This window comes from Anneissia japonica, unplaced genomic scaffold, assembly GCF_011630105.1.
Source record: "Anneissia japonica isolate Jap-2015-1 unplaced genomic scaffold, ASM1163010v1 scaffold1889_len2455224_cov183, whole genome shotgun sequence".
Classification (NCBI taxonomy): Eukaryota; Metazoa; Echinodermata; class Crinoidea; order Comatulida; family Comatulidae; genus Anneissia; species Anneissia japonica.
The window spans coordinates 1275339-1298082 of NW_022752980.1; the positions used below are offsets into that span (position 1 = coordinate 1275339).

The following is a 22744-nucleotide window of genomic DNA, read 5'->3' on the forward strand; positions in this document are numbered from 1 at the left end:
TAAATTTTAACACTTTTTCTGTATCTTGTTTTTCTTCTTTTATATATTAATATTAATGTTCAGTCTAGTTTTTTTTTATTGAAAATAAATTGTAATTATGTTTCAGATGAAAGTGATGACTCAATCCTAATGCCTTCATCACCAATGCTAGGGAATGATTACTCTCCTATTGACCAAATGGTATCTCCGCTGGCAGGTAATGTACATCCCTCCATCATCCCTCCATCGCCAGCAGTTGGACAACTCATTGACATTTGAGGTGCTATCAAATGACAGCTTCATGAGTGAAAGCTAACTGTTCTATTATCTAAAAGAACAAGTGGTTGGAGAGCATATAGCTACATGAGACGCTACCAGACGATGTCCCCAGTGGCAGAAAGAGCCTGCATTTCCATTATTCAGATGACCTCACCAGTGCTTTGACATCCCTGATGGCGGGAAATGACCATTTTCATATTTTTCTGATGATATTTAAAATGCCACCAGCAGACATCACTAACAGACCATTGTTCTATCAAGACAACTACACTAGTTGGTCAGCCCACGGGTATGAAAGAGGTCAACTGATGATATGCCTGCCACCTGGTGCAATTTGGCAAGTATAAGTGGAAAAGCAGCCACTAAATATCTGAAATATGTGTGGTGCAACTTCCTTCATGGTGAAATAGAAGCATGTCCACTATTGATTGTATCAGCTGCTGTATATACAACCGATATATAGTAAATTAAATTTAATTTGTTGTAAAGAATGCATTTCCTGTTTGCTTGCCAGCCAATTATTACTGTGAATAAAGCACAGGCGTTTATGTATTTTAACTTTAGATTTTATAAATATTAATATTGAAATATTTTCTTATTCTGTACAATTTAAATGTTTATTATTTCTGTGTGTGCTTTATTTTTTGAGATTAATTCCACAATGGACAATAAATATCATTATGGTTCTGTCATGTATAGAAAAACATAATTGTCATTAAATGACATCTGTGAGTCAATAAAACATATCCTCTATAGATTATTTTACAATCTTATGTCATGAAGTTGTGCTCAGCATTGAAAAGGCATATTGAATTAACATATTCTTTAAGTAATTTTTAACATTCTTTAGATATTCATAAGATGCAAATATTGAGTTAACGTTAAATTGATTATTGCTAGCAAGTAACATTAGTTGCACTGCATAGCAGTCCCCAACGCAATTGGAAAGACTCCCCGATTCGACTGACTAATCAGCATCACTGAAAGCTGTCGGTGATAGCATGTAGCGATTGTATGGAAACCATGCTTTAGTCTTGTAAACATCTTATTTCCTACAGTATGTGTATATAAATCAGAAATCAAATTTACTTAATTGATTACCCTCTTTCACACCACACTTTCCCCCTAAATTACATCTTCAGTACTACTTGTACTGATTTTAGTAATGCAATATCTGAACAACAGTGTATTTGATTGATCATTCAATATTTAAAATTTATTTGGCAACATTTTTAATGTAAGTACAGATGAGTATTTGCATGATCATATAATATTCAACTAAGTAAACAGCTCTAAATTTACCTGTCTAGTCTGAAAGGCTGCTGGATTGTATTCTAACATATTACGATGTATAACAAAGTATAACCTAATGTAAGCATGGAACAACAAAAATTTAGGATTTGATAAACTAATAAAATATGTTTTATAGGTTAGTAGCTACTGTATTCCATACTGTAGTATTTAATGAATAACCAATTTTTTCCAATCAATATACTACACCTCCGATAAAAAAAAACTTTAGTTTATTTTGTAGTATGTTAGTTGTCTGTGATTAGAGCTGCTTTAACATGTGTTGGTCTGCATAATATTTAAACAAATTTTATTTAGACAAAATATGTTAGTTTTAATGGTTTTACCATTACGATTTTTGGAAGTTACATAAATATATAGAGTAGATATCATATATCTTTTTCGTCAATGACAAACATACATTTAGAATACAATGACAAACATGATTACAAGATTGAAATACAAACACTTAAAAAGTCATTAAAACTAGATTGCTCAAAACTGAAAATAAGTTTACCTTTAGGGAACTCTCCACATTGTATCTGACTTATAAAATGAAATTAATGTAAATCTGCAAAGTTTAAAATTTTGTTTATAAAGTGTAAAATTAATGCATTCAAATTGACCATAAAACATGGTTTAAGTATGTACATTACAAAACAAACAAAAAGTAACAGAAAGCATTATGCTTATGATATTTGTTATAAATTATAACTTATTTACTGCACAGTTTAATTCAATTCAATCATTTTTTGTTTCAACAAAGTTCAATTCAATTCAATCATTTTTTATTTCAAATACAACAGCAAGGTAAAAAAAATCCAATCAGAACAATCAAGAAATATAAAACGTTTAATGTCGTGCTGATGACGTAAATCAAAGATTCGACCAACTATCACCACTGTTTTCGAATTCTGGTATGAATGCTTCATCCCGAACACTACTGAAACCCATGCTTTCCGTATGAGAGTTGAATTCGTAGTGAGATAGAGCTTGCGTCAAACCGCTGGATTTATCACCATACTAGAAAATAAAAGTTAAGAATAATCTAGAGATTAACTTATTTTACAGTGGATCAGCAGAAATTATTCTCCTGAAGATGATTGAAGCAACTCAATCGAAACATCGAGACTTTCTCAACTACAACAGTTCTTTTCTAACTACCTACGTGGTGTACCGCAAGCCTCAACATATGTTATTTTACAGTGGTGTATATAGGAGTCTTAAAAAAAGGGGGGTCGATGATGCGAGGGGTGTTAGCTCGCAAAATATGGTGATTTTAAGTGAATTATCTGAGGGGGATTTTTTAGCTTTTAACATTTTCAATAGAGGGAGACGACTAGGGGCAGGGTATTTTTTTGGGCTGGGGTCGTGCACCCCCACTGCATGAGAATGTTTGTATCACGTCATGTCTGCTGCGGATTTGTAGACGTTGATTGATTGTAAAGTCCCTCATACCTGTGAACTTGTTTCCATCAAAGGAATGAATTCCGCTATGCTGAATGTTTGGCCTGTACTTTCTTCTTCATCGTTTGCTTCTTCTGTGCCGCTCACATTGTCTTTTTGTGTGGGCTTCATCTCACCTAATTCAAAGTCAGTTTTTTTTAGTTTACACACTTCGTCGTGCATGTTAGTCTCCAAGTCTTTGGCGTCCTGTTAAGAAAGACTCAAATTTGAATTACCAAATTCATAAATTACATACGATTACAGTATAAGAATAATTGAGTATTGTTGATTCTTACAATTTTGTATGAGAAACGTGCCGCACCAATTTGTTAAATTTCGACATAGTACTGTATTTACAAATTTTGTCTTATCAGCAGGTTTGCTTTCTAATTAATTTGCATGTTCACGAGTTGGCTGAGCATGGAAACACAGTCTATAGCCTAAAACTGTTGCATACGTCAGACCTACTCGCGCGCACAGTTCAAAGAGTATAGAACTGTTCAGTCTTAATGCCTGTTTACACTATGACGATAACGATAAAAAGCAATTGTTCATATAGAAAATAAGGGAAGTTTTCAAACTAGCACGATTCGATAACGATTTATCGTGTATGTGTCAAAAAATATTTCGCAAGTCTAATGACGTCATATTCTATATGAAGCTTTTCAGCTTTTTATCGTCGATAGTTATCGTCATAGTGTAAACAGCCCTAATGGTGGACAAGCAAGCGCATTTAGATACTGTAGCCTGTACTGATAGCTTTGGTAGCATTGTTTACCTGTAATTCTGTCATGTATTTTGCATTTTCCAATTAAGAAATGGTAAACATTATTGTGGTATTGATGTTATCATTAAGTGTATGGTATAAATTAATATTTGTTTACTGTATTAATTTTTTAAATTGTATTCCTTCCCCGATTCCTTCCGGCAGACAACCACTAAAGAAAAGATAAAGATAAGATAAAGATAATAATATCAAAATCGACGATGACCTGAAGATGTTGTGAGAGAAACAGCAACAGAAACTAACAAATAGAAATTACTTGTCTAACATCATATAACATTTCAACTTAGATTAGAACACTCCAAACTTACACGTCACTCATTGGAGTCATAAACTGTTCTGTGAGCGTTTCCAGACTGTACCATTTCACTGGAACTTCTCCGTCTTTTAATCGTAAGTATCCCTTCTCGTACGCATCTTGTCCCAAGCCAAAATCACCTATCTTGGCAACTAGACCTTCGCCAATTAAAATGTTTCGCGCAGCTAGATCCCCATGAACAATCTTTAAGCTGGAAATGTACTCCTAAATGACATACAGTAAATGTTTTCTTTATTGCATATAACAGCGTAAAACACTAATTAAAGGATGTAAATATAATTCAAAATACAACATATCAAAATCTAAAATGTAAAACGGTAAGCATAAAGGAGTTGCATTCACATCGAATTCGAATCCGAGTTTTCGGATCGGAAAGCCTACCGAAGCGTTCAGAAAATCGAATCAGTGTACGAATTGGAACGCTGGCGTTCAGCGCTTCGGAAACGCGATCCGAATTTTGGTTAGGATCCGATGTGAATTTAGCTTAAGAAAGAATATCAATTATTGTTATAAATATCAATAAAAATAAAATATTTCGTTTCAAATGTATTTTCAAATGTACTTTCGTACCCATAAGCACTTGTAGGCCTGAACAGCAGATGAATATAATATATGTGTATATAATAATATGCTTAAGTTTTTTTAATAAGATACTCGTATACGTGTTTGTATTTCCATTTTGTTTGTGTTATTCGCTTAACTGAAATAATTACAGTAGTCTTAGCCAGAAAAGAACACACTACTGTATTGAGCGTTAGGCCAGCTGTTTAAAAATCATTTTTATCTGTGAAAATCGGAAAAATCCCTCATTGGTGAATATCGAATTGCTCATTAAAAAGAATATTACTAACTTATTGTCTTCAATTGTGATATAGATCAAAACAATTTATTATGGCGGAGTTACAGTTTTTTTCTATAGGTCTATAGAGTTAGTAGTTTTTAATAACAATGTTAAGGGCATTGCAAAGTAATAAGAACGGTATATTTTCTGATACTTGGCGAGGAGATACTTGTTTGTTCTATTTTTTTTTTCAATTTGAAAGTTCCTTAATTAAACAATTATATATTGCATTTTGTTGTTCAAGTTATTTAGTTTATCACAGCTGGTATTTGTTTATAAACTAACCATTCCTATGGCAATTTGTCTACCGATGCTAAACAGATCTTTGAGCTTCAAATCATAAATCGCTTCGGTATACACACCATCTTTCTTCATCTAAATAAAATATAAATAACCCTAAAGTTAGTTTATATATGACTGATCTTGTGTTTAGTCATTTTTTTATAACTAAATATTAAATATAAAGTTATAAAAATTATCTTGCGTTTAGTCATTTTTATAACTTCATACCTAATATTTAGAACGTATGCCTACTGATGATTATCAATTTTTTAATAGCATTTTCCACTTTTAAATCGTTCCAAACTTACAGCGCACAAAATTCCAAGTTTGAACATTATTCAAACGATTACGATAAACCAGGTACCTAATACTTCAGGTAAAATTCTAAAATGTAGACAAATTACATACAATGCATTTCCATAAACACGGATAGTGGGACTGTCGTAGCTGACACTTGGATCAAGACAAAAAAGGCATTAAACATAGACCTATTGTATAAACAAACACATTACTAATGGTCGTTGTAAGCAAAGAGAGATGTAAATCACCTTTGAACTTTTACGCAATAATTCCAATAGACATCCATATTGCATCAATGGAGTGATGATGTACATCGGATCTTCTGTTGTGCGACATCCAATGAGTTCAATAACATTATTATGTTTGCCGATCTGTGACATGAGTTGAATCTCTTTCTTAAAATCCATTTTTTCAGCTGCGGATGCCGTTTCTAAATATTAGAGCGAAATTTACCAGGTTATTCCACAAACAATATTAATATGATTAGGCCTATAATAGATCTTATTAAAATCAAAACAATTTTCATTTAAAATTCCATGTATTAAATAGGCCCATCAGTATTACAATTAGGCCTATATACATCACCTATAAGGTAGGACTACAGAAATATATAACAGGAAATGCCTCACAAAATAACAAATAATTACAATTTTAAGTCAATACAACTTTCACATCACCACGTGAACTGTTAAACATGCGTGAATTGTCTTATCTGCACTACTGTACTTACCTAAAGGTGTTTTTATTGCAACAAGTTTACGGCGACCACGCCCGTCCTGTTCAATTAATGGACATGAATAAACCATTCCAAATCGGCCATTACCTATCGGTTTTCTCTCATCCCAAACCACATGTGTGTGCAAGCATATTTCATGGTCCTTGAAGGCTGGGTCCACTAAAAGTATCCCAAAAATATATGTGTTGTCCTTAAATTATATTGATAGATATTTTATTAGAAAAAATATAGGTACCATATAGGTAAAGTATATGCCTACTAATCGTGAACTTGATTGCTTTATTTGATAAAAAAATGTAGTTGCGTTATTCTCTTTAATATTGATTGATTGATTGTCGTAAAAAAAACACGTACCCAAGCTACATAATACAGTATTGATGTTTGTTTTTCATATTGAAAAAAATGTTGGCCTATAAAATACGGTATACCAAACGATAAATATTAAAATAAACGTTTAGAGACCTGATTCAAAAGCCAATATAATTTGATATGAAAAAGTATGACCGTACCATTGTAACTCGTACTATGGCTGCCGTATCTGTATCTTTTAAGAACGAACGCAGCAATTAAAAGTATAAATATAATTATCAGTATAGCTCCTGCAATGATGATAGCTTTTTCTGAAAATAAAACAGTAAAAATTACCTGTATAATTTATTAGGTCTACAGTACTACAACATTTAGCCAAATATTTTCTACAAATGAACGAAGTATTAGGCCTATTACTAATTGTTTATATCATCTATAGCATCGATCCGATTTTAATTGAAAAAAATCAGTATAGTTACGGTAAATCATGTTTGTCCTTGTAATATATATGCAAGACAATATAATATATTATTGTTTTTTAATTAATGTTGTATATAGTACTTTATCTTTGCAGAACCATATTGTAAAACAGCGTTACCATCTCGATGTATGTTATTTTTCCTAAATATGTTTAATAAATGCCGTAAATAAATAAACTTCATTAATCTTTTAAATAAGGCTGAATATTTCGCACCATCGCAACATATTTTATCCAAATGCTGTATTGTTTCATACCTGATGATAAAACAGCATTTATTGAATAATTAACATTATTTTCATACATTAAACATTCTTATAATTATCGTGGAATTACCATTGCTATCGTGTACCTAATCGAATCACATAGGCCTATGTAAGAGTTAGTTAGGTATACAAACTAACCTGTTAACTTGCTGCACTTATCACTAATTTGACATGCTCTTTCCTCGACATCGTTTCCTTGACAATAAAGCTCCTGTGGCTGACAAGAACGTGTGTAGTTTATGAAACCATTGCACGGGCAAGGACCAGAGGGTCTCCAGTCCGTCCATTCTCCAAATTCTATTGATGAACAGCATTTCAATGAGTGTTTGAAAAGTACACCAATTCGTTATAAATCAAGCAAACAACATTTATCCCAGGTATATAGAATCTTACCAGTAGGCCTAGTACCGGTAATGCATATCCTGTAGTTCATGGTGAAAATAAAAATATATTGTGATGTATTTTCATACTGATACCAGGGCTGGCGTCAGGTGTTGACCGACGGGGGTGGGGGATGCCGTAGCTCCCGATGGGGACCGATATCTCCGACGAGACCAAAGAGGGCGCGGTCGGGCATTGCTTAAAATCTTTCGAGTGGTCCACTTATAATGACAATATGGGTTTAAAAGGCTTATTTAATAGACTTTAGAGTCTTCTATAGGCATATGTAGAAAATACATACAATTTTTCCCCAAAGAATTGTGGGCTTTCTCCCCGAAGATAGGGAGGGGGGCAGCTCTCCCCGACGATGGAGAGGCACTGGTGCCACCCCTGACCGATACCGATTGTAGTGGACAAAGATCCAGGATTAAGGAGAGAAATAACTTTCGTCGAGTTAATAACGAAATGAAAAAAAATCTGGAAATTAAATAATTAACACTGAGTAAAATGAATTCATATCGGTACTCACCTATAAAAGTCTCAAACTTGATCTCAGACGCAGTTCCATTTTTTAGAAGTGAACCAACTTTAAGTTTAACCATAGGTTGAATCTTAAAAGAAGATTGATTTAGTGTCAGTCGTAGTGTGTCAAGCAATTTCAATTGGATTATATTTTAAATCATACAACGGGACAACTTACGTATAATCGATAGGTTTCATTTAATAGTAGCCCTGAAAGTTCTGTCACCTGTCGTTCCCGCCAATTTGTCTGATTTTGGGCCTGAAAAAGAAAATTAATCACGGACACTATTTATAATTATCCTGATATTTGTTTGAGGCCTATTGCGTTAATACTGCAAAGTCACTGTCAAGCCCAGTTTCGGATTCAGGACTTTGGTGAAAAGGCGAGCTCGTCCTCCGGAACAAACACTAAACAAGTGTTAAATCATTTATATATAGCTTAAAATGGCTGAAAATAAAAAGCATCCAGTGTAAGGGCGAACACTAAAACCATCCCTCTCGGACCATGGCAGGACATAATTATATCGCCTGGGACACCCGGCAAAACAAGATTCGCCAGGTTTTCCACTTAATATTTATTTTCTATAGAAGGAAGTAAGACAACCTTTGGAAACTTGTAATCAAGTTGTGTTAATATCACATAGCAAATGTCTTACCTTTAAGTTGAGAACAGTTTTCGTGTATTTTGTTAATGTCTGATACGTAGCAGTAAAGGCCACTAGTTCGCTGTCTCTTCGAACCTGGACAGGTGGTATCCATGATATTATAGCAGTCGCATATCCATCATCTTGCGGTACTACGTCATCCAACCGGAGGTCTATTATCAGCCCAGATATCTGTACATCTGTATAAAAACTATAATGAATGGTCGCAATAGTAGCATAACCCAATAATAATTGGGCCTATATAACTAATGCTAAAGTGAAAATTAAATCTAAGAAAATACAATAACTCACTTTGTTTTTGACAATAATCTCCGTCTTGTGTTGCAACAAAACAGTCTGGAACAAAATTGCAGATATTATCATCGACGTTATTATTATCGTCATCGTCACTAGGCTTCTAAGCGTAGCAATGGCAGCGACAGCATCTGAAATCGGGGGCTGGGTGGCAAGGCAACATTTTAGGGGGAAATATGCTGGGATGGCCAGAAGTGGGCGTGGTCGGACGTCGCTGAAAATGTCTTAAAAGTTGTCCAGGATGCGAACCCCCGAACACTTCATGGGTTTCAGAGGCTTATTTAATCGATTTTATAGTCTACTAATATGTAGAAAATACATATCATTCTTTTCTCCCCGACGAATTGTGATTTTTTTTTGTTGGGGGGGGGGAGAAAACTGGGGAAAAGAAACCCCCCCCCCCGCTAGCGCCGCCACTGAAGCGTAGTAATATATTTTGAAGAAACATCATTATCACCATCGTCATTGTCATTATAATCATCATAATTTGTTTTTAAATCATTAATATTTTTATTACTACTATTGTAAACATACTGTGCATTCTTGAACCTACCTGGTGTATTGAAAGTAGCCTTGAAGTCAAATACACCTTTATGGGATGAGTTTGTTCTAACGAAATGTATCTGGAAATGAAATGAATAATAAAATGAAATGCGACATAACGGTAAACCCTTACGTAGGCCTAAGTAGATACTAATTATGTCATGTTTCGTTCTTAAATATTCATGGAACTCACAGAAAATACGTATTTAGTGCCAAACCACAAGTCACGAAATACGTGCCAAAGAGAATACTGAAAAAGAAGCAAAGTCTATGGTTAACAATAAATATAGGCCCTTTCAGTTATGAATCTCAACGATCAACCAAACACACATATCAATCTGATTCATGATTCATTGCTACATGAATTTTGCCCTAATCGATTTTATAGTCTACTAATATGTAGAAAATACATATCATTCTTTTCTCCCCGACGAATTGTGATTTTTTTTTTGTTGGGGGGGGGGAGAAAACTGGGGAAAAGAAACCCCCCCCCCGCTAGCGCCGCCACTGAAGCGTAGTAATATATTTTGAAGAAACATCGTTATCACCATCGTCATTGTCATTATAATCATCATAATTTGTTTTTAAATCATTAATATTGTTATTACTACTACTGTAAACATACTGTGCATTCTTGAACCTACCTGGTGTATTGAAAGTAGCCTTGAAGTCAAATACACCTTTATGGGATGAGTTTGTTCTAACGAAATGTATCTGGAAATGAAATGAATAATAAAATGAAATGCGACATAACGGTAAACCCTTACGTAGGCCTAAGTAGATACTAATTATGTCATGTTTCGTTCTTAAATATTCATGGAACTCACAGAAAATACGTATTTAGTGCCAAACCACAAGTCACGAAATACATGCCAAAGAGAATACTGAAAAAGAAGCAAAGTCTATGGTTAACAATAAATATAGACCCTATTCAATTATGAATCTCAACGATCAACCAAACACACATATCAATCTGATTCATGATTCATTGCTACATGAATTTTGCCCAATATTACTACAATAGGAATATACATGTATATTTTCCCACTATAATTATATACCGGTATATAATATATTTTATTTATGATTAATTGGTCCACTTGCTAACTTACTTGTCATGAAATAATTGCAATTTCACTCTCTCTCTCTTTTTATTTGATTACGGGCCTACATAATATTGAAATATTCATCTGATTGGATGGCATATGTTCACACTTCAAAAATCGAGTCGATATAATTCGAATTGCGCAGACGTGTATTATGCACAGAACGTCCTTACGCTGTCTTAACCTAGGTATAACCAAGGAGATATTAACAGAATGATAATGGACCTTTTCGCTAAGCCCGCTTCTTGGATACTGTTGCTATGGTCCCCACAAACGGCATTTACGTAAACACGTGCATTTGTGGACAAGTGCGTATTCCTAGTCCTGTCCTGATTGGTCAGTTTGTAAGGCTGATTGACACTCCATTCAGTTGACCTTTAAATTGGATTGGTATCCGTAATCGATTTTCATTAGTAACAACTTATAAATCAACAAAAACTCATCGAATAATTTCGAGCTGTCTCAAGTTGATAACATTTCTTTAGTCATATTCGATGGTTTATTGCATTTTATATTTCGGAAGTTTCGACTTTAGGAATACCACAGAAAAGTTATTGTTATTGATTTAGTGTCAGTCGTAGTGGAAATAATAAGTATATGAACAAATTTTATTACTCACCCACTGACTGAGTAGTGCAGTGGGTTAGTAATAAAATTTGTTCATATACATATTATTATTACCACTACGACTGACACTGAATCAATAACAATAAGAGGGTCGGACTGGCTAAGAATGAACAATGTAAAACAATGTCGATAATAACCCTGAAAAGGCTTACCCAACTCTGTAACAACATGAATGTATTGATAGAAATGTTAACATAAATATAACAAGACAGGATGTGGTTGCAGAGTGGTTACAACAGTCTTACTTTTAAGCGCGCGTCGACCTTGTCCCGTTTATTCAACTTTACGTGGTTGGTAAGAAACCATACTTCAATTATGTTGCTTATTAGTTTAATTATGTTTATTTCTCACGAATTTAAATTTGTCGTAAATATTTTTTTGTATTGTTATATTGTAAGATATAAAAAAAAATATAATGATATTGGGCAAAATAAATATAAAAATCTGTAAACCCTTAGAAAGATGCAATTACGCATTGCCTTCATTGAGCACTGATCGAACAGAGTTGTTTTGGTTCACTGAATTTTTGCTGCGAAAATCCTTAAACTGATGCAAAGAATACTTTTATATAAATTGTTTTATACATGTACTCTGGAAAAATAAATTATCTCTTTCTAATATTAAAAAAAAAATCCAAGAGTTGTTTATTTTAACCACAGATCATATACATATACGTATATATGTATATAGGATCTGTGTTTTAACAAAATAATATACTAAAAGTAAATTATATTTTGATAATTTACATATGTTTGTTGTGGGTGTGTCATGCTGGATGAAAATTACCGTGACAATATCTGTCTCCAGGAGAGGACAGTAGCTACAATTTCCATCTCCAACTTTTTGTAACTGGTTGTTGCTCTTTAACTCTTCTACGTCGATAGCATATCTTTCAATGTCGTATGATTCAAAGGTCTGTGTGTGTGTAGATTGAATATTTAGGCCTACTAGTTCAATAGCAGACTTTTTATATCAAGTCTTTAAATTTAAAAAAATTTAAAATCTTGTAATGTAAAATAAAAGATCAGTGCAGTACTCAATGGCAGCACTAGAAAACATAAAAAGATTTTGGATCAAGTGCGATCATCCATGTGCCTGTCTCTTATACACATCTAGATGTGTATAAGAGACAGGACCTTGGCCCCCCTCCCCACCCCGTCGGGCAAATCCTAGCGCCACGCCTGACTACGAGCCATGCTCTCTGGACGATTATCTTTTTCGCCGCACCACCATTCGTACTTTTCGGTTTTCCGATGTCCTTACATATCGTTTTTCATTCAAAAAGTGCCTCTTAGAATTTAATAAGTTCTCATAAGAACCCCTCGATTTTCATCTATTTCCATAAGCGCCCCCTCAATTTCCACTCTGTTTTCATAAGCGCCCCGTTTGAATAAGCACCCCTCAAAAAGTGCAAAAGTATTTCATGCGCCCGGGCCCTTATTCGTCAGGCCCGTAGGCAGGATTTTTGATGGGGAGGTGCGTTTTGCAACCGAAGTGGACCTTACGATGGGCGACTGCCTAGGGATCCCCGCGAGGGTGGGGCGAATCTTCTGGAAGCTCTGACAAATCAGCATTTTGAGGGCCTTTTTTTAATGGATTTCTAAAATCTATAATTTGTAATATCCTATTTAAATTTTCCATTCATTTGAGTATTGCCTAGGGATCCCCGCGAGGGTGGGGCGAATCTTCTGGAAGCTCTGACAAATCAGCATTTTGAGGGCCTTTTTAATGGATTTCTAAAATCTATAATTTGTAATATCCTATTTAAATTTTCCATTCATTTGAGTATTGTCTAGGGACATACAGTAAAGCAGGAGTAATAGTGGGTGGGGGTGGAGGGAGTTCAGACATAATGGTCAATATCACCTCAACCCCACCATGGTTGGGGCTGAGGTAAGAAAATTTATGATTATGGCACCTCAAAATGGCCGGAAATGGCACTCTCAAACAAACTTCCATGATTTTTCTTTTTTCTCCATTTTTTAAATAATTTTAGGGGGCGGGGCTCTTCCCCCTTGAATCCACCACTGTGAAATTGTAATTTTTCATGTTCTTTACATCTGTAGGCCTACAGATGACATGGATCAATATGCAATCACTGGAGCTGATAGTTTCCAACAGATTTTGTAGCACATTATTAAAAATCAACGGATAGAAGAGCGAGCAAAAAAATGTAATGCATATAGCATTTCGCGATAATTTGGAACGATTTTAGTGAAATAATAGGTTTTAAAAAGTGGACTTTTTGAAAATTTTGTGGTCCAGGGGCAGAGGCCTGGAGGGGGTTGTGAGAAAAGCGACAATGTAGCATTTTGAGGGTCTTACAATAGATTTCTTAAACACATAATTAATATTTATTTTAAATTTTCATTAATTTGGGTGTTTTTTGGGACCTGAAAAAGTAACGTTAGGCCTATAATTATGTCCTGTATATCTGCAGGCCTATAGATAACATGCTTCATATTATATAAATCAATCTGCAATCACCGAAGACGATCAATTTCTAACAAATTTCATACCACATTATTAAAAATCAATGGTTAGATAAGCTAACAAATATGCAATGCATGCTATAGCATTTTATGATAATTAGGAACGATTTTGTGAAATCATAGGTTTTAAAAAATAGAACTTTTTGAATTTGGGGGGTGGGGTGCGTCCGCATCCCCTGCACCCCCCCCCCCCCCCCCCCCCCGGCCTGTTCGTGCGAGTACAGCAGTTACACTTTTGGAGCCGGTTTGTGTCAAAACTTTGTAAACTAAATTGTATAATGGTAGTTTTAATAAGAAAGTGTATCTAATCTTAATGAAGTACTTTGCCCAACTTTAACAAATCTTTACAAATGCCTCCTGTAGCATGCAATAAAGAATGCGATTATATAGGGCCGTCAAATGAATATTATTCACTGTATTCTAGTAAAACTAAGCAGAAAATGTTTGAGGAAGTTAAGTGACGTCACATTCATTGCTACCAACGACTTACCCGGTGCCGCCCAACTGATGTTTGTTAACAAATTCCATCTATTTGAGGTATTCCTTTCATCAGTTTTTTCGACTCTGTTAACGACTTTAATATCGTTAACGTCATCTATGGAGACAAAACAAAATGTGTACAAGCGTTCCTGTTACTATTAAATTCCACTCTTGGTTTCTTGCCTTTAATTAATTTACTTCTAAAAAAATCATGGATTATTCCTTCGTTGGTCTAATAAGCGGCCATAAGTCATCGTAATTATTATACTTACAATTTGCCAAGTAATAACAGCACTTCCCAGCATCATGACCAATTGGAAATGTAATGAGGACAAAAATGATAAGAAGATGATTCAAACTCAAAGAAAATGACTCCATCATCCTATTATTAGGTAAATATTAAAAAAACAAATACAAGATCATAAGATAAAGCAAAGAAACATGTATCATGTTGAAAATCAATTACTGAATAATCGTCTTTATGATGCAAAAGCTATTGCAGTTGATTCAGAGAACCAGGGTTCACTGTTCCCTGAAAGAACCAAACCGAATTAAAAACCATCAAGGCTGTGCTAGTGTAAGTATAATGGGTGTAAGCCTATCTAATGCTCCGAAATTAAGAAACATGCTCATTGGCAATACTCTATATTAAAAAACCGTCTAATTCGTCATCGTTCCCTATAAAATCGTAGGCCTACTGTGTGCTATAGAACTAATGTATTAGTGCTGGAATGTATGAATAGTATGGAAGTTAACATTACTTTAATACTTGAATGTTTATATTTAAAAATTAACTTCTTTTCAAGCAATAAACAATATTTACTTACGGAACGTGCTTAAAAATGGTTTTTATCTCTCTAAACCTTCAAGTAGGCCTACTTGCAATAGACTTACGAATAAAGAACTTGTTAGAGCCAAGAATACCGTAGACCTATGGTTAAAACCTATTGGGAAACACTTGTACAAGGAGGGGAAGTAATTGCCGGAAGGAGGATTTCCATCGCGTTTGAAGGACGTTAACTCAATTGGATCTTACCACCATGATCTTACCATCTTACAGACTAGCATGGTCTGCATATATGGGGGAGCACGCCTCCGATAACCAATGTCCTTGACAAGAGCTCGCTGTTTTCATGCCTAACGATTTATTATAATAATGGTTAATGATCAAAATTATCATCATCGTCATCATGCTGTTGTTAAGGTTACCGCCTGCTATTGTGTTATTGTTATTAGGCCTATTTTAATTACATATAAATATTTGTTCTCATAATCATTATCATGTCTCTGTGTTCATCAGCTTATATTCATTCTCTTAAAATATTGAATTAGGCCTATTTTATAGTTTTTGGAACCTACATTTTGGTTTTGTTCAACTGTAAAGATGTACGCATACAGTATTATTTTGGTTTATAGTTACTTTATACTCGTAAATGCAAGCCATGGTTTGTATTGAAAATTGGCTTGTTACAGTATATCAGTATGCTTATTGAGATATTGAAAATAAAAAGAAAACTGGCACAGCGCCCTCTCTTAAAAATTCGAACAAGAGGGGGAGACATCGAACACAACAACAACAACATCCACAACCACACTTTGAAAAAAACCCCATATAAACAATTCCGAAAGATGTCATCAAAATCGCTTCGACCTAACAATTTCACTTGCTTACAAGTCGAAAGTTTGTCTGACAATGAAGATCAGTCAGAGAAAATAGACCAGAATCCAAAATCAGTGGATAATCAGAATGTAAACCAGAAAAAACGTGCAAGGAGAAAAAAGAAGAGGCAAGAGAAGGCTGAGGTAAGTGAGTAGGCTAGCCAGGCCTAGGCCCTAACTAGCCTTAGCTAGGGTAGGCTAAGCTAAGCTAGAGGGCCTAGGCATTGCATTGGGCAGTCTAAGGCGTCCTAGGATAGGCCCAGCTATGGTATGCTGGAGGCTATCCTTAAGGTATATGGTTGCAGTGGCGGATCTATGATTTAGCAATGGGGGTGTATAGTGGATGGGAAACCACCCCCACCATTTTCCTTTAATTAATTGTCATGTAAATGTATACTTTGAAAATTCTAAATAAAAAAAATATATATTGCGTCTTGTAATTACTGATGATGCATTATGTGAATAAACTGAACTTGAATTTGAATGATTAATTAATTATAATTATAATTAATTATAGATTCAGTTTTGCCTTGCAATTTCACTGCATATTCACTGAATTCTCCTACCCATTGAATTTCCACTCTGCAATAATTCACTCAGCATTTGAGTCCCATTGCGACAAAGCTAATCCAGGCTTAAAAATAGACCATGCTCTGTATTGTATGATTTAATTGGTTATTTAAATCATTATACAGTAATAACCTTTATTTTGTTGTATAAATATCTACAGATAAGAGATATTGCTTTTGGAAAGATACCAAGCGTAAATTGTAAACCAGCCGTTCAGTCAGTGGTGGTATCTTCAACCCAGAGTAATGGAAATAACTTTCATCAAATCTCTGGGGACAACCCTAAAGTGACTACTCAACAGTGGGACTCTTGGAAGGAAAGGGACGAAAATGTAACTACGTCCATCTTTGGTTTGATTGGCTTTTTTGTACAGTGTATGACAACCGCAGTGTAAGATCTTTGGTCACTGGCTAATATTTTGTTTGGTGAAGGCCATGAAAGCCAGCCAGCCAATATATTTCAGTTTAAATGAAACTCTATATTGCATCAGATATTATTTTATAAATACTTGTTTAATATGATAAATAACACATTAACAATATAATCATTGAAAAACATAAACATGGTAAACTAAGAACATAAAAAATAATAATTTAATCAAATCAGCAGTTCAATTTAGTATATTAATTACAAGTAATTTCTGACCCAATTTATCAAATGCAAAACACTGAGCAGTGATTGATATTACCTATTTGCTTATTCTACCCACATTTTATTGGTTATGACAATGGAGGTATTATTGAAGAGGAGATCGCTCGCTAACAGATCCCTTTGACGCGTCAAACCAATGTGTTCCCTGCCGCATGGGCGTGTATCTTATTAACATTTTTTTTGTTAGCAACAACTTGGAAACGACATGCTTTTATACTCTTCAACACGGCAGTTGTGCGATAAACTGATTGATTTTAACTCATTAAATATCTTTAGAATTAACAATGTTCCCCTGATTGGATTTTTTCAGACTTTTAGTATGTTGTTATGTTTATATTTCATAAACGGATTCCGCAAAATATTTCCGTTACAATTTCTTTTATCTAAAGATCGATTGGTTCGTCTATAAAGCTAAGGCAGTGTAAAACTGAAAATTACTGTGATTTTTGGATTGAATTTTCGAATAGTCGACACTCGTTCACACTAGAACGAATTAATTTATTATAATCCTCAACCATTCTTTAATTAATATCTGTTAAAATTAGAACTATCGAGTTTCATCCAATTTATAGAAATTTAATTTGAAATGTACCATACTTTTAAAGCTCATGTAAATGTTTCATTAAATTTGAAACTCTTTTTTGTAGAAATATTAATATGTTTGGTATTTCTTGAAAGATAAATGTATTAGCTTTAAGGTGAAAACGATTGCGCAGCCACAGTGATAGACTGTAACTGGTGCGCGTTGAGAAAAGAAGGTGTTCTCCATTTCGCAATGTTCAATTTTTTGGTAAACTAAGCCTGCTGAGCATTTGGTGGCGGGGAACACATTAGACTTCAAAAAACATCGCGCAAACGCCCTTCATGAGCTGCGGCCGCCTTGTACATGGCTCATTTGCATAGCACTGCGTGTGCGGAGCTTTTTCGAGTGATCTACTTCTCAATAATAGCTCCATGTTATGACCCAGTTGCCTCTAATAATATTATACTGTGTGTGTTGTTGAGCTAAATAAATTAACAATTAAATACTTTATGTTTGCATTCACATAAATATTATTCTTTTGCGGACTCTTGAATTGACTGGTAATAAATATAAGTATATTTATAATATTTTCTATTCAAAATTATTCAGCAAACAGAAGACCAATTTGCCAAAGACCTTCATGAAGCTATCTTGCAAAGTCAACTAGCATATGAGCATCAACAGAAGGTATGTCTGTGGAGTGAAGTTGTCACTACCCCTATTCAGATTGGAATATTTTTTTGTTAAAACTAAACCTTATACCTTGGTAATAAAGTTCTCCTTGGTAATGTTACACCCAAACTGTGCTAAGTTTAAGTCGTGCCCAAGAAAAATAACCAGGCTTATCCTTCTGCTACCTAGGCCTAGCTAAGCCTACTGCATGGTCTTTTATGTCAGTTCCTAAGTCTCATCATTGTCCAGCATAGCTGCAACAGCCCTGGAAGAATACTGTTTTTCCAACATTTTAAAACATCCAATTTTCAGTTCACAAATATTCAAATACAAAAACCCCTGGCAAATTTGACATCAAAATATTCCTTCTCAGTGGTAATTAAACTGTTTTGGTTAGACTTGTCACAGATGCTTCACATTTAATCTTTAAGAGACCTTCACAAAGTTGCATTTATTGCGAAGGTGGCATTGGCTGTACAATGACTCTGTTAGCATGCAAAATCCGCCTGCCAGCGTAATAATGATGTAAAGTACTGTTCGCATTTACCTGAAAGTGTTAATGCTGTTCTCTCGTATTTGGAATGACAATGAACCATGGAACTTTACAGGGGCGGATCCAGAGATATCCAAAAGGGGCCGATCGAGACAACAATGTCCTAGGGGGTCCGGGGACATGCCCCCACGAAATTTTTGTGTTCTAGACGCCCGAAAATAACATTTGAGTAGTTGTGGGCTATCATTTTTTTCTGTTTCTTTCTTTTTTTTCATTTTTTTTCTTTTTTTGACCTCCCAAAAGGAGCGGGCCGGGGCTAGGCCACCCCCCCTAAATCCGCCCCTGCTTTAGATGTATATCAAACGCCAGCCTACTTTCTTTAGTTATGATATATTACTTTTTAACACTATTTGTAAATGTTCAAGTGTGACTGTTAACAATAATGATAATGTAATAACACATACAGAATATATTTTGACTTTATGTTGAATTGTTTAGTTTCTTGAAGCAGTGCAGGATGTCGATGACATTCAGGATTCTCAAGTAAACAAGAAGGTAAAGAAGAAGCAAGGCAAAGAGAAGCCACATCCCATCTCACTGCAGGAGTTCCAGAAGCCTCCTGAACCTACTTCAACTAACATAGATCATATACAGCTGCCTGCTCAGGTAATAATAGTAACAATCGTGATAATATTATTAGAATTGACGATGATTATGAAAGTAATTCCACTCCTGAATTTTTTCAGATAATAATTATAGTGTATAGTCTTTCAGATAAAGTTTTGTATTGCACATGTTTGAATGTGAAAGACATCATACAGTATGTAATGAAACATAAAGCATCTATAGCAAGGGTTCTCATTGAACATCAGTCAAGTTTGTAGATTGAATCAATTTGAAAGTCCAATGATCCTGGAAGGTCGCAAAGTGACCTAGGTGTAGCCACATGAAAAAAATGGTAATAATAACATGAAATGCCCAATTATTGTAGGCTTGTTCTTACTTTCCTGATGACATGCACTCGCAGGCCAAAAAATGCTGTGGGCTGCCAGTTGAGTACCCCTGATCTATAGCTTCCTAATATTTTTTGTCAATATTATTTTAAGTTAAAAACAAATTTTAATGTTCTTTATTTTATATTGCAGGTGGAAGCAGATTCTTTATTTTTTGAAAAAGTAAAAGAAGATGCTTCAAAAATTTTAACTAAAGAACATATTAGGAAAGTAAAGAAAGATAATGAGGTTTGTACTTTTTATACCACTCAGATATATGCAGAAAAAAGTTAGCTTTTAAAAGCTTGCTGGGGAGGGAGAAATTCCTGGGATTTGAAGAGCATAATATGATTTCATTTATTCATGTTCCTAACGAAAGTTTCACTGATATATAAAATATTTGTCCTACGTTAGTCTTATAATAATAATAGTGTACATTTGTATTATAGTGCCAGTATCCATCAAATAAGATGGTCATAACACTTGATATGTGGACTAGTAACTCAATCAATTGACTTTCTTCGCCCCTAAGGGTTCCAGCATGTCTGTGCTACCCGCTACCAGCAACTCTCATCTTTCACCACAGGTGCTGTTTGTACCAGTACGACGGGGTATCCCCCTATTCGTCTCATATTATGTACTGGGTTCTTATAGTGCACACGAGTTATTATGCACTGGGCCTACGGTTTATAGTCCTTATCCGAGAAGACTTGTTCTACCACGAGAACCAAAGGCAAGTGTGCCTTCTGAACCAGAGCTGATATTATGGCTGTAGGTTGCTGCGCCCCTGCCTTAACCGCTTGGCCATTCGACTTGCCCCATACCCTTTTTACACTGCTAGCAAAACTCTACACACAACCCTGAATTTTTCAAGACCTGGACTTGAACTCCAGAGTTATGATTAGTGTAAATGGCAACAAGTGCAACTTGTGTTGTCAAGCAGTTTGTCCATTCTGTGCACAATTCAAGTGTACACCAATGAAAATGATATTGAATCCTTGTGAATTGGGTAGTAAATGATTGAAAACTACAAGACAATTTTAAAATAGGCTTAAGTAGTTTGCTTAGGCCAACCATATCTGTTTTGACTAAGGAATTATTTTCTAAGCTTAAATTCGTAAACTCAAATACTCTTTCTCAAGGAAAATAATGATTATCAGGAGTCTTCAGCTCTGATGGGAATTAAAATGTAATAACAAATTTGATAATATAATAATCTTACTTATGTAACACACAATTATAGGTAAAAAAACCCAGAAAATCCTTCCCATTATAATACAATTACCTGAAGACTTAAATCATGTAATTTAATAGTATATTGTTTAATTTTTTAGAAACTTATATCTGAAAAGGCAAGACGTCTACAATATGAAGATACTATGGAGAAGAAAGAAAAAGAAGCCGAGGTGCTACATGAGGAGATCACAAAACTAAAAGTAAGCTAGTTTAATTTGACGTAGTATGAGATTTATTTCATACAGTATATTAACAATTATTATAGGCCATTTTAATTATTTAGGCCATATTATACATTGTATTTTTGCTATTTTTATCGTGTAAAGTGCCTTTTAGCATGATTCATCATCAACATGGCACAGGACTTGAAATTAAGGGTTATTTGGTCGCATTTGCGACCTGATTTTTTAATTTTTTTAAATGAATATTTAAAGATTAAATTTTAAACGTGGAATTAATAAAGTGCAACAATTGAATTAATTGGTTAATTTAATCTATAAGATATATAAAAAATATATAATTCTACAAGGAATGTTTCTTGTTTTGACAACAACAACAAAAAACGTAACAACAAAACAACATTGAACTAACAGGTAGCCGGCCTTCCAATTACGAAACTATATTCCGCGGAGTAACATCCCAAACCATGTGTGCGCCCGACTACACCGGCTGGTGAGTAAGGTATGTTGAGTCCATTGCAAGTTTTAAACCAATCAGAATGCTGGGATATTACATCAATCGGAGCAACTTGCAATGTTTGGGATATGTTACTCCGCGAAACCTTTGTAAACACTAGAAGTGTGACGATGTTCTATGGCGATTAATACTGAAGTTTCGAAGTTGGAAGGCGTACCAGTTTTTTTTTTTTTTTTCTAATAATTCTCAATAAAAACAACCATTGAACAAGAAAATGAAACTATAGATCATTATATATGTAGGTATAAGATACTTTGCTGAAGTTGTACAGGCCTAGGCCTAATGTTCTAGGCTACATTATAACCTAAATAAAAAGTGTCGCCGGCCGACTGTGTGATGCCAATTTTTCAGGCTTAAAATGAAGCCTAAATGGGCTTTGACAAGTGGGAAGCTGGAATCTCAGCACTCCCGAAATGTTGGTAAAAACTCTGGAACTCTGTTTAGGTTAAAATTATTATGTGTAAAATGATTTAGAGTTATCTCATAAGAAAAAATTCCATCCACGCATATTAAAAATAAGTCTGCCAATTTCCGCGCATATGTTGCAGTAAAGTCGGCCGGTGGCTATTGTAACCAATGTATAGGCATTTGCAGTGTTAATGCGATTCTGCGGACCTATTTTCTCGAAATTTCCTGCACAAATGAAGAAAAATACTGAAAAATTTAAACAAAGTGTACAGAAAATATAATTAATGTTTCAGTAGAAATAATTAATAATTTTATAATCAATATATCAATCCACTTAAGTAACTGCAGATTTTGGCAGTCCATTGACTAGACAGTTTAGCTAGCACATTATTACTGCTCATGTTTTTTTTTTTTTATATTGTGTA

At 34.5% G+C, this 22744-nt stretch overlaps 4 protein-coding genes and 1 long non-coding RNA gene across 5 annotated transcripts in view; 2 read left to right on the forward strand and 3 right to left on the reverse strand.

Moving 5' to 3' along the window:
• The window catches only part of LOC117122514 (mucin-17-like), an 18322-nt gene extending 17299 nt beyond the window's left edge, over positions 1 to 1023 (forward strand). The window contains exon 21 of the mRNA XM_033268101.1: positions 107 to 1023. Coding sequence (XP_033123992.1) covers positions 107 to 258 — 152 coding nt within the window. The 3' untranslated portion in view covers positions 259 to 1023. The remainder of the gene's footprint in view (positions 1 to 106) is intronic.
• Positions 1024 to 2314: 1291 nt separating this feature from the next.
• LOC117122550 lies at positions 2315 to 3688 on the reverse strand. The gene is made up of 3 exons (XM_033268151.1): positions 3291 to 3688; positions 3007 to 3201; positions 2315 to 2571 (listed from the first exon to the last, which is right to left on the reverse strand). Exons 2-3 carry the CDS (start codon positions 3175 to 3177, stop codon positions 2425 to 2427), a joined length of 318 nt encoding a protein of 105 aa, XP_033124042.1. The 5' UTR covers positions 3178 to 3201; positions 3291 to 3688; the 3' UTR covers positions 2315 to 2424.
• A 91-nt stretch (positions 3689 to 3779) lies between these two features.
• LOC117122534 (fibroblast growth factor receptor 1-like) lies at positions 3780 to 12356 on the reverse strand. Its single transcript, XM_033268128.1, has 13 exons — positions 12234 to 12356; positions 10542 to 10598; positions 9725 to 9794; positions 9169 to 9213; positions 8869 to 9056; positions 8391 to 8471; positions 8220 to 8301; positions 7448 to 7606; positions 6766 to 6876; positions 6251 to 6415; positions 5769 to 5950; positions 5224 to 5313; positions 3780 to 4301 (listed from the first exon to the last, which is right to left on the reverse strand). The coding sequence occupies exons 7-13, from the start codon at positions 8290 to 8292 to the stop codon at positions 4086 to 4088; spliced, it is 996 nt and encodes a 331-aa protein (XP_033124019.1). The 5' UTR covers positions 8293 to 8301; positions 8391 to 8471; positions 8869 to 9056; positions 9169 to 9213; positions 9725 to 9794; positions 10542 to 10598; positions 12234 to 12356; the 3' UTR covers positions 3780 to 4085.
• Positions 12357 to 14150: 1794 nt separating this feature from the next.
• On the reverse strand, positions 14151 to 15813 carry LOC117122535. The gene is made up of 3 exons (XR_004447724.1): positions 15247 to 15813; positions 14692 to 14801; positions 14151 to 14534 (listed from the first exon to the last, which is right to left on the reverse strand). It is a non-coding gene; the product is annotated as an uncharacterized LOC117122535 (long non-coding RNA).
• A 136-nt stretch (positions 15814 to 15949) lies between these two features.
• The window catches only part of LOC117122533 (G kinase-anchoring protein 1-like), a 13128-nt gene continuing 6333 nt past the window's right edge, over positions 15950 to 22744 (forward strand). Inside the window, exons 1-6 of the mRNA XM_033268127.1 lie at positions 15950 to 16222; positions 16809 to 16979; positions 18432 to 18509; positions 19486 to 19653; positions 20133 to 20228; positions 21314 to 21415. Of these exons, the coding sequence (XP_033124018.1) occupies positions 16049 to 16222; positions 16809 to 16979; positions 18432 to 18509; positions 19486 to 19653; positions 20133 to 20228; positions 21314 to 21415 (789 nt within the window). The 5' untranslated portion in view covers positions 15950 to 16048. The remainder of the gene's footprint in view (positions 16223 to 16808; positions 16980 to 18431; positions 18510 to 19485; positions 19654 to 20132; positions 20229 to 21313; positions 21416 to 22744) is intronic.

Bases quoted from the DNA above. Each gene is read 5' to 3' on its own strand.
- LOC117122550 (XM_033268151.1), bottom strand. From the start codon at position 3,177: ATGCACGACGAAGTGTGTAAACTAAAAAAAACTGACTTTGAATTAGGT. The intron at 2,572-3,006 runs GTATGAGGGACT...TTTATTTTCTAG, and splicing joins TGATGGAAACAAGTTCACAG to TATGGTGATAAATCCAGCGG.
- LOC117122534 (XM_033268128.1), bottom strand. From the start codon at position 8,292: ATGGTTAAACTTAAAGTTGGTTCACTTCTAAAAAATGGAACTGCGTCT. The intron at 7,607-8,219 runs GTGAGTACCGAT...GTTCATCAATAG, and splicing joins CAAGTTTGAGACTTTTATAG to AATTTGGAGAATGGACGGAC. The intron at 5,314-5,768 runs GTGATTTACATC...TATTTTATTTAG, and splicing joins TATTGCGTAAAAGTTCAAAG to ATGAAGAAAGATGGTGTGTA.